The sequence below is a fragment of the Glycine max genome, chromosome 11 (genome assembly GCF_000004515.6).
Source record: "Glycine max cultivar Williams 82 chromosome 11, Glycine_max_v4.0, whole genome shotgun sequence".
Lineage (NCBI taxonomy): Eukaryota > Viridiplantae > Streptophyta > Magnoliopsida > Fabales > Fabaceae > Glycine > Glycine max.
The window spans coordinates 5,517,186-5,531,787 of NC_038247.2; the positions used below are offsets into that span (position 1 = coordinate 5,517,186).

Consider the following 14,602-nt stretch of genomic DNA (forward strand, 5'->3'; position numbering starts at 1 on the left):
AAATCAGTTCAGGCAATGCAAGGAAATTATGGTGCGAAATATTTTTCAACGAAAACAAAATAATTATTCAAGCAGATTGATATTAGCAATAACGTGGATATATCTTACGTCTATCTAAATATCATCAGAAGGGGATCGGGAATGAACTAACGAAGACCATTAATAAAAGGTACGTAATGCTTATCTCACTTAAAACCTAAGTTGATCGATCACGTTAATTTGAACATGACAACACGACCATATGTATATGTAACTTGAACTTATTTTCACCACGCACACAAAAAATGTAACTTGAACTTCTATGGTGTTTTTTCTTCTTCAATTCTTCACCTTAAAACTGGAAAAATATCTGAATCCCCCTGGCCATAAATAAAATCTATCCATATAATTTTTCTATAATAATTATCAACGAATATTTAATTTACTTTTAAAAAATATATGCATGTTTATATAAATCTTCAAATGTGCAAAATTCTATTATATAATCTATCATAATTTTTTTTAAAATAAGTATTATATTTCTATGCGCGATATATATATATATACATGACTTTTCCCTTGTATATACACCTAAAATGTCATTTGAAAACGAGAAGGAGCTAAAATGTCCCTTGTATATAGACTAGTAGAGTAGTAGCTGATATGGCATACTTTTTTTTAACCGCCAAAAGTTAACTTTTATAACGTGAAAGAAGTTTACAAATTAACAGTTACATATATATATGTCCCACTTTCTCACTGAATCCCCTCACTTAACCACCCCCTTCTTAATCACTATCTTTAATACCCGAACCTATTCCTTGTACAGATTTAGCAACACTCAAAATCAATGACTCTTACCGAACCATCAATTCGAGTATCACCATATCTTATAACATGCAATTTAATGATTCAAGGATTCAACAAGTATTGAGAAGTTGACGATAAAAATTCAGAAAACTCTCAATTTTTAAGTCAATCAACTATTCCTTCATAAGGTCTTACATCTCTTCCCCCCCACCCCTCACTCTTTATAATATTAATATATATATATATATATATCCTAATGCAAAAATATCAAAACGGAAAAGTGTTATTTTTACCCTTTAAACAATGGAATTTGGCCTAAATTTCACGTGTTTTTCTGGTAAGATTATTTCTTTATGAAAAAGTATTCTTATTTGTAAAAAAACAGACATTATTGTTTTTTTTAACTTTGTACTACATCAATAGTTTATGGCTACCAAGATAACTATTGCATCATCTCTTAATGTCACGAACTAAAATATTGAAGGATATATTTTTATTTGTCTTTCTATAAAAATATTTTTGTTTTTATAAAAATAAAATATATTGTGTATATAATTTAATTAATTTCTATCGGTTTCTTGCAATTAATTATCATTGGATAAGGGAGATAACAAAACTTAGATTCATTTTCTTAAGTATTTTTTGGTGTTATATATACTCCAATAATTGTAATTAATATTTCTCATCAATATTTTTATACACTCACTTTTATAAACATTTGTTATGCTAAATTATGAAAAATAACTCTAATTTTAATTTTTTTTAAAAACTGTAATATCAAAAGAACGTACATGAGAACAAAATGTAACTTAAAACATGTTTAAATAGCATCCCTCAAAATGAGTTTTACACTTTACAGCAGGGAAAGTCAACTTCTTTAACCTAAAATTCCTAATCTGTTAATTAAAAATCAAATTAATGGTAGTGTCGATTAACCATCGACTATGCTTGTACCAATAAGTAATCGACTATGCTTAAATTTATGGCAAAGAAAAGTCTCCATAAAAGCCCAGTGCAACGCGTCACCAACCCACACATCCTATACTTTAGGTTTTGTGTTTCGTTGGCAATGCAAACTAAGCTGGCTATTGGGTGGGTAGAGGCAGTGTGGTTCATTGCAAGATGGTGCATGCAGGTAATCACAAGGAAAACCTGCTGCAACATGCAATGCAATTAATAATAGTGGCTATATATGCGTTCATGGTTGGTTGGTTCGGAGACAAAAAACTACCTGATAGTGGAGATGCTAATAGAGATTTTTAAGGACACTTGATTTCTGGATCTTGCTGGGATGCTGCTCTACTATGACAGCAAAGATGAAGGTTTTACTTTTCTTCTTTTTTGGAGCATTGCTAGCTAGCCAAGAGACGTACGCATTTGCTATATATTTTCTGGGTTATGGGAATTGAATTGTTGTTTTTGTTACTTGTAGTTGTAGGAGTTATGGAGAAAAATGAAGCATCGGGGAGTTTCAGTATTTTGGTTAAGTGTTCATTTATGGAATTTTTTTGGAACAGTGTAGTGTTGGTCTTGGTTGAAGATGTTTTCTGGATTATAGAATGAGCGAGCGAAAATGGGTTGTTATTTATGTATCGTGATTTGGAGAACATTGCTGTGATGGTTTGCTGCTATGTTTTTCTTTATTACCAATTATGTAATAGCCAATATTGTAGCTAGCGATAGATAGATAGAGAGAGAGGTACACCACAACCGCAGCACTACCATTGGCAAGCGTTGGTTATGCGGAATAGAGAGATAAAGGAAGATAGAACTCACCACTAGTTGAAGGGATAAGTGGAGTCTCTCTGTATAGGAGAATGCCTCACGTGAAAGTTTTTTTTTCTATTTAAGAATGAGAATAATTTTTGTATGTAAGAAGAGATGAGTGAACTATTTAGTATATATATGTTACTTACATGTATACATACATACATATATATATATATATAAGATAATAATTTACAACGGACTGAATCCTAATTATCTACAGATGGTTTGGCCTTATTTAATGTTTTCGATCGTACATAAAAAGTTAATTAAAACTTCATAATTGATATGTACTTAGAGTTAAGTCCTTGATAAATTTATCACGTTATCCTTTTTAGATAAATTATTAATTTATTATAGTTTTTTGAAAGAATTAATTTATTATAGTTACTAATCGACTCTAATAACTAATCACTATTTGATCCTTTCCTAATTGATAAGTAACTCCTAAACAAGCTCGATCTTAATTAAGAATTTAACCTACCAATAACATCAGATTTTAGAGGAAGTTAGTTCTAATAAATAGATGCGTACACTCGATTTATTTAAGTTAAATTATGTTTCAATTCGCATAACGACAACCATTGTTTTATCCCCCCCCCCCCCCCCCCCTTTTTAAGGGAAACCATTGTTTATCCTTAATTATTAGAACTAATAGACAATTACAACAATCCTAATTGATTTAATGCAATTCATAAATTTAGCAAATGGTCAATTCGTTGAACTCGAAAAATAGATTTGGTGTGAAGAATGGTAGAGTAAATTCCTAAAAGTAAGAAAAGTGATACGATAATTAAACATTGATTATCTCAAACTTATTATAATAGAGTTTAGCTCTTGATGGGTGTCATAAAAATACAAGAGAAAAATAGAAAACTTGAAAGAAAAGAAGAAATTGACCTAGCCATCACAGTAAAGCATGTGTTAATTCTAATGGAGACAGTACTGGTTTACTTGTTCGGCCACACTGATCTTGTCGTGTTTCCAATAAATTTCAAGAAATATATATTGATAACTGAGGAAGAGAAAAGTGTTGGTAACATTTGCAAACATACTTTTTAGTTAAACTTTATTAGAACCTACAAAAATTATAAGCAGACTTATTAAATAAGAGATGAAACTTGTGCTTTTTTATTTTTGTGTAAATTTTAATTAAAAAGTATATTAAAATGTATATTACTAGTATTTCTGTTTCAAAACATCAGTCACCCATCATATAAGTTGGTGCATAGTCTAACTTAAGCTTCTACGTTTCAAGGCACATCTGCATATCATCTGGGGCGTAAGACGAGCTGCATGTATATTTATTTGGTGGATTAGATATATATACTACTGGGTTGCTAGATTCTCATGTGATAGATAGAGCCAACACTTATAAGTATGTCGTCTTCTACATTTTTTACTCTTTAATCCACATTTACATTTACAATCATGTAGGAACATGGCTAACAAATATAAATAATGGTAGTTATTAAAATCAGCTCAATATATATATATATATATATATATATATATATATATATATATATATATATATATATAATTATACCATTAAATATGTGTTTGAATAAATATTAACAAAATTAATTTTGATTAATGGAATTGATATTGAAATGATGTAATTTATATTTATAATATTTTTATTATAAAATCAAGTTATGAATAAAATTAAAAAAAAAATTGGATTCGAATGTAAAAGTTATTTAAAATTTTTTTAACTTAGAACCAATTCTAAAGTCATAACATTTTAGATTTTTTTAATATAAAATCAAACATGTTAAAATATATCCAAAAATTAATTCTAAATTTAAAATCAATTTTCTATCCTGAAACTAAAAATATTTATAAATTCAGCGTATTATCATAATTTTATGAACCTTATAATTTTATATAAATTTAAATATTTTAAATAAAATTTACTCTAATATTAAAATTATTAAAATAAATGCTTAAATTAATTCTATGATAAATTTTAAGATATTTAAAAATATATTATTTATTATATAATATTATTAAACAATAATTATTTCTATAAACAACTCCACATTATATATTATATACTTTAGTAGGAAAAAAAAACTTAAACAACTTATTCATCAAAATATCCCCATCGAAGCTGCTGTAAACATACGCTAATACGCTGAGAATTTTAAAAGCGATTATGCAGTTGGCTCATAACTGATATCCTTTTCCTCTTGAATTCCATCGGCGCCTTCGAGACTGGTGCTTATATTAACCAATCAATTAATAATTTGCCAATCAGCTAACTCATTTGTCAACTGATAATCTCACAGCTAACTAGACCCAATTTGAATAGGTGCACTACTTTGGTTGAGGTTGTCAGTACTCAGTAGTACTAATCCAAATATACTTGTTCATGTTGTTTTTAATTTTTATGTTATTGTTCAAAAGTTGAAAAAAAATGTTTTAGAGTTCATATATCCCCTCCTGATCTCCTACCAAATAATAATAATAAAATTCTCTCTTAGTTAATGTACGTTGACATTGAAAGCAAAAAAAAAGGACGTGTCTGCTTCGCTTGCACTCCAAAAATGCGATATTTGCGGTCCCATGCCTGTGGGGGGTTGTTACTGCTGGCTATGATGTCCATGTCGGTGTTCCAATTCCAAACTATAACATTACGTGGTGTATTCCATGTCGTTTGGTGGGTACGTCAAACTATCCTAAGCTCATGTTTTCAGAATTTCTGGTAATGAGAAACACAGCCTGATCAATCTCTAATCATATCCTTTTACTTTTAGCTAGGCGTCTGAGCTTTTGTACTCAAAATGGGACTTCACACTGATCAAATTCATTGTTATTTTATTTCATATTGACTGATATATTGACAAGTGAGTAATTATCATTTCGCCTAATGTTTATCATGGACATAACGACAGAAAGTTCACTAGTTGTTGCTTTCATTAAAGAAAAGAAAGTAACATTACGGTGATGCTAAAACACGCAATATATATATAGTATATGCAATTCAGTGCGTGCTGATTATAAATTTCAATTTTTAGGAGTAGCAAAAGTTATGGAAGCAATAATTATGGCTGAAATATGCGTAACCCGTATTATTAGCTAGTGACTTTGATGCTAAGGGAGAGAATTCAGCAAACAGAAAAGGAAAAGAAAAAACCAAATGTTACAAAAATATTGGACTAAATGGTAAAACGAAACCGTCAATGGCTTTGATGTCTAGAAATATAGCTAGAAATAAGGTCTGATATCAAATCTATCAGCTTTCAGTGCTGCTGGATGATCACAAGGTTCAACCTATCTTTAAACTTGATGAAGTACATTTCCAAAGCAGGATATATAAATACATATGTAGAAAAGACAAAGAGAGGAATCATTAAGACAGTTAAACAATCCTTCTGCGGATTTATCTTCTTGTTAAGGCACGCAAATGAAAAGGTAAATTAGAAACCTAATCGTATACGTACATAGATATATTTCCAAAAGAAATAACAGAAAAGAAACATGACAGGTATGAATGGCCATTGGCCAAATAGTAAGGGAAATGCTAGATGGTATGAAACGAACCGCACAAAGCTTATGTATTCCATCAGACTTTCCTTCTTTTTATCATTCTTTAATTTATAATTTAACCAATTATATGCGGCCACATTTTTTTTGTATGGAATTCGTACTGTATTGGTATGTACCATATAACAATGTTCATAGTTTAACTACCCTTCCATTTGAGTTGAGAAAAGATTTTCTGTTTATTTCTTACTTTATTTTTTAGTTTATTATGCATTATCATTGTAAAAAAAACTTAAACGGTCAATCAATTAAAAGTTATATTTATTATAATTTTTAAGATAATTATTATGAAAGTTAATAAACTTCTTATAAATAATAATCTGTAATTAGATAATAATGTAAAATATGTGATTTGATGCATTTTTCTTTGTTCTTTAGCGTTTTATTACTTCATTTTACTGCACAATTGCTGCAATCTGTTGCTGCGTCTTTTTTTTCTCTGCTGAATGTAATTTTCTGCATAAATTTCAATTCTGGTTTGTATTCATTTATGCGTTTGCTTTACTGTTTTGGTTCTGTTTATGTGTAGGGAATTTTGGCTCTACCTAATCCGTTTAGGACCAACATCTTTATACAAAAAATAAATATAACTATTATAAAGAAAAAACGTACTCTGTCCCAATATTGATTGTGCACAAATCAATTGTGATGTTACTGATAAAGGAAGAGATAAGAAAAGAAAATAAAAATAGATGACTTAATGATATATTGTGTGTTTGTACACATGTAATTTATCACATAAGTTTGACTGTAAAAATCATGTTAAATGGTGCAATAAATGCAGATTTGTGGTTTCCGCTGTGGCATAGATCAAATGAAGGAAGGTGTGATTCTAAACCAAACACGTAAGGATAATGTACTTGTAATTTGAAAAAAAAAAAAAAAAAAGGCTCTGTGACACAGCTAGTAACCAAGTATAGTAATATAGCATTTATACATTTCTTGAAAACACATTAAAAGTGAAGAATTCCTTACCAAAAGTGTGACACTACAGGAGACATGGTCAAGCGTCACTTATTTCAGCAAAGAAAATAGTACAAAAACAGCATCGCTTATTTCACTTGATGTGCCGTATCATTTATGATTTAGTTGCAGATTGAAAATCATGATTTAATTGCAAATGAAATCATGCACCTAGTGGCATGAAATACAAAACGTACCTAATTAAACCCAGTAAATGTGTATGTCAATTTGAGTTATTTGTCGCGTTTAGGTTGAGGCTCCGGCCTGAAGGGCGAATTGCTCGGTGCAAAGCAAATTAATTCATTTGTAATGAATTGCCGACGCAACAAGTTCTACGGGGTTAGGTAGGCCAATGATTTTTTTAAGAATAATTTTATGTGGTTCAACTTCTAATTATTACGTAAAAAAAGCTATTTTCTTGTTTTATTGTATTTTTCTTCTTCATAGTTTAAATATCCCAAAAATAAACATTAGGTGTTTTGTGACAATAATATTAAATTTATAAAAAAGAACGTAGACAAACCTATTAACACATCATATGATACATAAGCTTGTTGAGTTGGCTTGGTTCTCAGTTCTGAAACGAGTTTTTATCAAGCAAAAAAAATAAAGATAAAATACATTTAAATTTAATCAATATTTTTTATTAGACTATTCAGACTCATTACACAGGTCCAAGTATTAACTCATTTTTTAAATATTAAGTTTAAGTATTATAAATATAAATAAAAAACATGATTCAGAATAGATAATCTATTAAATATGGTCAATTTAATTCTCTATAGAGACTAGTCAATGACAAAAATTAGTAGATACTTTCCCTCTATAACATGATAAAAAAAATTAACATACCCATCTATTAATTAAATTCAGCTCACTTTTGCACCAAATAAGTACTTAATACATTATGGATTCTTACGAGCGTATTTGGTTAATTTTAATGTTAGTGTACTTTTCAAAACAGTTAAACGTGAAAGTAAGAAATTGTTAAATTCATGTTAAACTTAATTTGAACATAAACAAACGTAGTCTATGACAATAACCTAAAAGCTGACTTGCATACGTGACTAAATGACAATAACCTAAAGGAGAAAATTACAATACTTTTACATTTTACTTTTTTTCTTTATTTTATTATTGAAAACAGTGTGAGAATGAAACGATTATTTTATCAGAAGAATGAGATAAATTTTTATGTTGATGTATCTTTATCGTAGAAAAAGTAATAAAAGAAAAGAAAAGAAAAATCAAGTTACACGCACGAGTACATTTCACTATATATTATACTCTGAATTTCAGTTCACAAGCTTTTGACCCTTTTTTGTTGATGTAGAATTTGGTTGAACAAATTTTGAATCTGATACCATATCAATCTCGCAACAGAATAGCATCTGCAGGTTAACGAATTTAGAACAACTTTCTGCAGGTTAATTAATTTAGTTACGTATACGTACATGCATGTTCGTGCGTTTTCTAGATATTTAAGAGAGATGTCGACGTACACAAAACACAAATTAATGTTTTGCCAAATGCACTGCACAATTAACATTCAACACTCGCAAAAAAAAAAAAAAAAATCGTCTATGTGCAATGTAGTATGGGTTATTACCTATTCGAAAAGACGAAAACCCTCTCATCTCACCTAAGATACCTTAATTGAATTTGTCATTCTCCTCCATAATTTACTCATAGCTATTTGATGGCCATCATTTGAAGAGTAAAAATATTGATTTAAAAATTACTGATTTTTTTATTACAAATATGATCAAATACATTAAAAAAACAAAATACTGGTTTTGAAAATAGTAAATAAACAAAAGGCCTTATTATTTGAAGTTTTATATAATGAATAAGAATTATTAAATACTCTTCATTTTAAAAGTATAATTTATTTAATTATACTTTTATTTTATTAACATTTTGTCATTCTACTAGATTGACATACAACCGCGGTACTTTTACTAAATGCTCTGAATTTAACTATAATAATGACTCATTTTTATTAAAGCGAAAAGTAATTCAAATAACATGAACTTTTTGAAGGAAAACAACATCACTTTAGGTACTGTTTGTACTATTTTTCAATTAAAATTAAAGTTTCTCAGTAATTTATATTGTATTAAAATATTTTGTAGATTATCAAGAAGAATCATTAGCAAAAACATACATATGATATTGTACCTAAGGTTTCTCCATAGGAATTCAGTTTTTTAAAGTCAACAAATTTTACAATTTTTTTACAACTTTAGAGTTGACCTAATATTTATCCAATAAATGTACTACAAACTTTCTTGAATTTTTTATTCCTGAGTGGGCCAGGAACTTTCTTGAAATTGTATAATTTTAAAACGTAATAAATACTTTCTTGGAATTAGGAATAGTTGGGAGTACTATGTTTTTTTAAAGGAAAGTTGGTACCACTATATTAGATTTTAGTTGTTTCAAATTTACTAATTTAATTTGTTTAAAATTATTATAAATGTGTTTTTAATTTTAAACTTTTCTATATATTATAAGAAAGTTTAACTAACTTCTATACTAATTAAAAAAGTTAAATAATATTCCTTTTATCTTTAAATAAATATCACATTTGAAAATATTATCTCAAAATAAATGTCATACATGTTAATTTTTTACTTTAATATTAATTTTTTATTAAGGTTAATTTTATAAAATTATTAATTTTTCATTTATTTATTATTTTTTCTTAATTTATATAAAATAATTTAAAATGACACTTATTTTAAGATAAAAAAATATAATATTATATTAATATCATGACATTGATTTGGAGAATCTCATTGATAACTTTTAACTTATAGAATCTCATTTCCAACCTTATCTTTTAACATACAAGGCTCAAATTAACTTGACATCTTTCACAAGGAGATTGAGTTTAGTTATTAGTTAATATTAATTATTTAATTTTACTAATTATATTTAATAAATAATTTTTCTTAAGAGCTCTTCATTGGAATTGATAAAAAAATAGTTATTGAAAATATATATTCAATTAATTGAATGATATTTTTAGGATAATATTATTAAAAAACTAAAATAGTTAAAACTTAATTATATTTGAGTTCATCATATCTTTTTTATTGTTTATAATTGACTCCGGAGGTGCTAGGTACTTTCTTGAAATTAGGAATAGTTTGAGATTAAGAAAAATAAAGTGAAATGTATTTAAGGAATATTTATCAAATATTTATTATAAATATTAAGTAATAAATGTAATAAGTATTTCTTATAAATATTAAGTAATAAATATTCATTAAATATATTAGTATTTTAATACTAAATATGAGTAAAATATAATAAATAATCGTAAATATTTATTATTTAAATATACTTACTTACTAAATATTTATTATATAATGCATAAGCATATTTTAAGTATAGTTAATAATAAGAAATATTTGGCTATAACATTAACACACCAAATTAAAATTTTTTTTTATGAGAACGAAATTAAAATTTAAGAAACTAAAATCATGCATTTATAAAATTTAAAAGAGTAAAATTAGACGTATACAATTAGTGGTCGAGTTTATTTGAATCGGTAGTATCTTTGTTATTATATTAAATTAATTAGAAACGTCCACGTTTAATAAATATCTGAAGAGAAGAAAGTGTATATATAAGTCCACATGAGACTCCCCTGAACCCAGCAACAACAACACTTACTTGTAGTTGCGAAATCATCCAAACACATTCCATCTATTAAGATTTTAGAGAGTGAAAATGGATTGGCAAAGCATGATGGGCAACCTGGACCCATTCCAAAGAACAATCTTAATCCTCGTCCCACTAACACTACTCCTGCTGCTGTTACTATCTCGTACCCGTCCAAGACCGCCCTATCCACCAGGCCCTAAGGGCTTCCCAATCATAGGAAACATGTTTATGATGGACCAGCTAACCCACCGCGGTCTCGCCAACCTGGCCAAACACTACGGCGGAATCTTCCACCTTCGCATGGGCTTCCTCCACATGGTCGCCATCTCCGACCCCGATGCCGCGCGACAGGTTCTCCAAGTCCAAGACAACATCTTTTCCAACCGCCCCGCCACCATCGCCATCAGCTACCTCACCTACGACCGCGCCGACATGGCCTTCGCCCACTACGGCCCCTTCTGGCGCCAGATGAGGAAACTCTGCGTCATGAAGCTCTTCAGCCGCAAGCGCGCCGAGTCCTGGCAGTCCGTTCGCGACGAGGTCGACTCCGCCGTCCGCGCCGTCGCCAACAGCGTCGGAAAACCCGTCAACATCGGAGAATTAGTGTTTAACCTCACCAAGAACATCATCTACCGCGCCGCGTTCGGGTCGAGTTCGCAGGAAGGTCAAGACGATTTCATTAAAATATTGCAGGAGTTCTCTAAGCTCTTTGGCGCGTTTAATATTGCGGATTTTATACCCTACCTCGGGCGCGTAGATCCACAAGGTTTGAACTCCAGACTCGCTAGGGCACGTGGCGCGCTCGATAGCTTCATTGATAAGATCATCGACGAGCACGTGCAGAAGAAGAATAATTATCAGAGCAGTGAAATTGGTGATGGTGAAACGGACATGGTGGATGAGTTGCTGGCGTTCTACGGCGAGGAGGCGAAGTTGAACAATGAATCGGACGATAATTTGCAGAACTCTATCAGACTCACTAAGGATAACATCAAGGCTATCATTATGGTATGGATTCGTTTTCAAATAAATATATCTTATTCTTATCAGCCACCTAATGAAATCGATAATTATTCATGGCATGAAAGTTTAAGCATTTTACTATTTCATCCAGAGTATTTAAGATAAGAGCACTGTTTTTTTTTCTCAAAAACCACCTAAGCACGTACAACTTAACGCCAATACCTCAATGATTGGATTGATCTTCAGCTTATCTTTGGATTAATTTCTACTTTAATACTTTAATGGGATTTTTTTATTGTGAAATCTAATTGTTAAATGTTTTTTAGTGCAAGAATATTAAGATCTATAAAGTTTAATTTATTGATGTTCATAGAAAAATTGGATGAAGAATTAACCTTTTAAAAAGTTTATTTATTTCATCTCCTATACATTTTATATTTTTTTATTGGTGTTTATTAAGAAGTTGTCCAAAAAGACTTTTACTATTTTTAATTCTTTATCGTCCTTCACCTTAAAAAGAAAAAAAGTGGCTCTACCTTGAGTATGTATAATATATTGGGAATGTGTAAAAATATCAACTTTTGTTTGCTAAATTATAATATATTTTAAAAAAATTTACTTTCTGTAAAGGCTGGTTGAATTCGTGATATTCTTAATTTTCAATTTTGAATTTACATTTTTTAAATTAGATATATGTATTTTTAAATGCTTTTTTCAAACATTTTATACTTCATTTAAATTAAAAATATCAATATATTATACATAAAATGCGTGTTAAATATTTTTTAAACCTTTTAGTTGTATAGAAGTATTTGCATGTCTGTTAGTCATCCTAAATTGCTTTGTTTGGAAGTTTTAATTTGTCAGAAGTTGATTTAAGTGCCTAAGTTATAAATTTTCTATTTATGTGTCATCAATATGTAGTTTACTTATTAAACTGATTTGAGTTCATTTAGAAAACAAATTTTCAACATTTACAAAAAAATGTCTCCAAATCAATTATGATTATTTATGCCGAAATTGAAAAAAGTAAAAGCAGATTTACTATGATTATTATGGGCTAACTGGAGATGAACAAATAAGGTAGATAAGATCATAAGATTTGGAAACACTAGCCACCAAACATGCAGTACTAGTGAGTGACTATCCCAACGTGTTTCATAGTGGGTTTGGGTTGGTGTCATTTCTCCGTCCATATCTACAGTTGCTTCTTCTTCTCTCTCTCTCTTTTTTTTTTTTGTTTCAATCAAAGTTTTATTTTTGAATGCAAAATTCAACGTTGTGCCCTATGAAGGTGGTAAGTAAATAAAGAAAATTGATATCGGTGATGATTGTTTCATTTGTTTGTGGTGTGTGTTAATATTATTACACTTTACACAGGACGTGATGTTCGGAGGCACGGAAACGGTGGCGTCAGCAATCGAGTGGGTCATGTCGGAGCTGATGAGAAGCCCAGAAGACCAAAAGCGGGTCCAACAAGAGCTGGCGGATGTAGTGGGCCTGGACCGTCGGGTCGAAGAGTCCGATTTCGAGAAACTCACTTATCTCAAATGTGCCCTCAAAGAGACCCTCCGCCTCCACCCTCCGATACCGCTCCTCCTCCACGAGACGGCGGAGGACGCCACCGTCGGCGGCTACTTCGTCCCCAGGAAGGCGCGTGTTATGATCAACGCGTGGGCCATTGGGAGGGACAAGAATTCCTGGGAGGAACCCGAAACTTTTAAGCCCGCCCGGTTCCTTAAACCGGGCGTGCCCGATTTCAAGGGGAGCAACTTCGAGTTCATTCCATTCGGGTCGGGTCGAAGATCCTGCCCCGGAATGGTGTTGGGGCTCTACGCGCTTGAATTGGCGGTGGCTCATCTTCTTCACTGCTTCACGTGGGAATTGCCAGATGGAATGAAACCAAGTGAGATGGACATGGGTGACGTGTTCGGACTCACCGCTCCAAGGTCCACGCGACTCATTGCTGTACCAACCAAGCGCGTGGTGTGCCCTCTCTTTTAAAAATAAAAAAAAAACACTTGGATCTTTCTTTTTTTCCTCTTTGTATTTTCTTTTTATCCCTTAATTATACATAATCATAATAAATGATATAAAGGGAAAAAAGGGAGGTGCGCAATAAGAATGTGGGAGTATTTGGAAGAAAAAAATTTGTAAAACTCTTCTTGATCATTGATGTGAGCTTTTGTGCAGAAACAATTAATTATGTATGTATTTTGTTTCTTTTTGCCTCACTTCCGTTTTGATTAAAAAACTGAAATAAAAGTGAACCGGCCATTGAAAGAATCAGTGGTTATGGTGGCATAATGGCATTACCAATAATTTGTTGTGACAAATTTTTGTCTTCAATGCGACAGTGAATATGCAAGTGTGTCCCATGGGGAATTTTATTTTTGTTGCGGGGATTTCACATCAAATCACGTATTTAACAGTGGTAGTATTGTTTTCTAAGTAAGTGTATTCTAGAGACGAAGTTGATGACTTTGGAGTGTGAAAGATTGAAAGGAAAATGTAGCCATTATTAGAAGGGGCGATACAAATCAACAACGAGTGTCCCAAAAATCAACATCGCTCAGGTTGATTAGTCCTGAAAATAAATATAATGATGTTGAAATGCATGGGCCCTGGGCTATAAATTGCTTTCCTAATTGAGTTTGAATACGCTGCCTCTAATGGGAAAGACTTTTTCTACATGTGGCAGTAATTTGTTTTGTATACGAAAGTGCATAGTATTATAATAGAATTGATTGAAGGTGCAGCGTGGAAAAGTATATTTCAAAGCGTATATGTAATGGCGTGTAAAATCGAAACAGGAAGTTGAGAGTAGAAGTCGAAGTGTTTTAGTGAGTGTTGAAAGGAACGTGGGGCCATTCTTCGATTATATTGAAAT

The 14,602-nt window shown here is 30.7% G+C and overlaps 1 protein-coding gene across 1 annotated transcript; it reads left to right on the forward strand.

The window, feature by feature from the left end:
- Positions 1-10,766: 10,766 nt before the first annotated feature.
- On the forward strand, positions 10,767-13,945 carry LOC100793538 (cytochrome P450 84A1-like). The gene is made up of 2 exons (NM_001317639.2): positions 10,767-11,757; positions 13,093-13,945. Exons 1-2 carry the CDS (start codon positions 10,816-10,818, stop codon positions 13,714-13,716), a joined length of 1,566 nt encoding a protein of 521 aa, NP_001304568.2. The 5' UTR covers positions 10,767-10,815; the 3' UTR covers positions 13,717-13,945.
- The last annotated feature ends 657 nt before the right edge of the window (positions 13,946-14,602 follow it).

What these genes read in the sequence shown, in the direction of transcription:
- LOC100793538 (NM_001317639.2), top strand. Translation starts at nt 10,816, where the DNA reads ATGGATTGGCAAAGCATGATGGGCAACCTGGACCCATTCCAAAGAACA. An exon ending in ACATCAAGGCTATCATTATG is followed by an intron (nt 11,758 to 13,092) that starts GTATGGATTCGT and finishes CACTTTACACAG; the next exon opens with GACGTGATGTTCGGAGGCAC.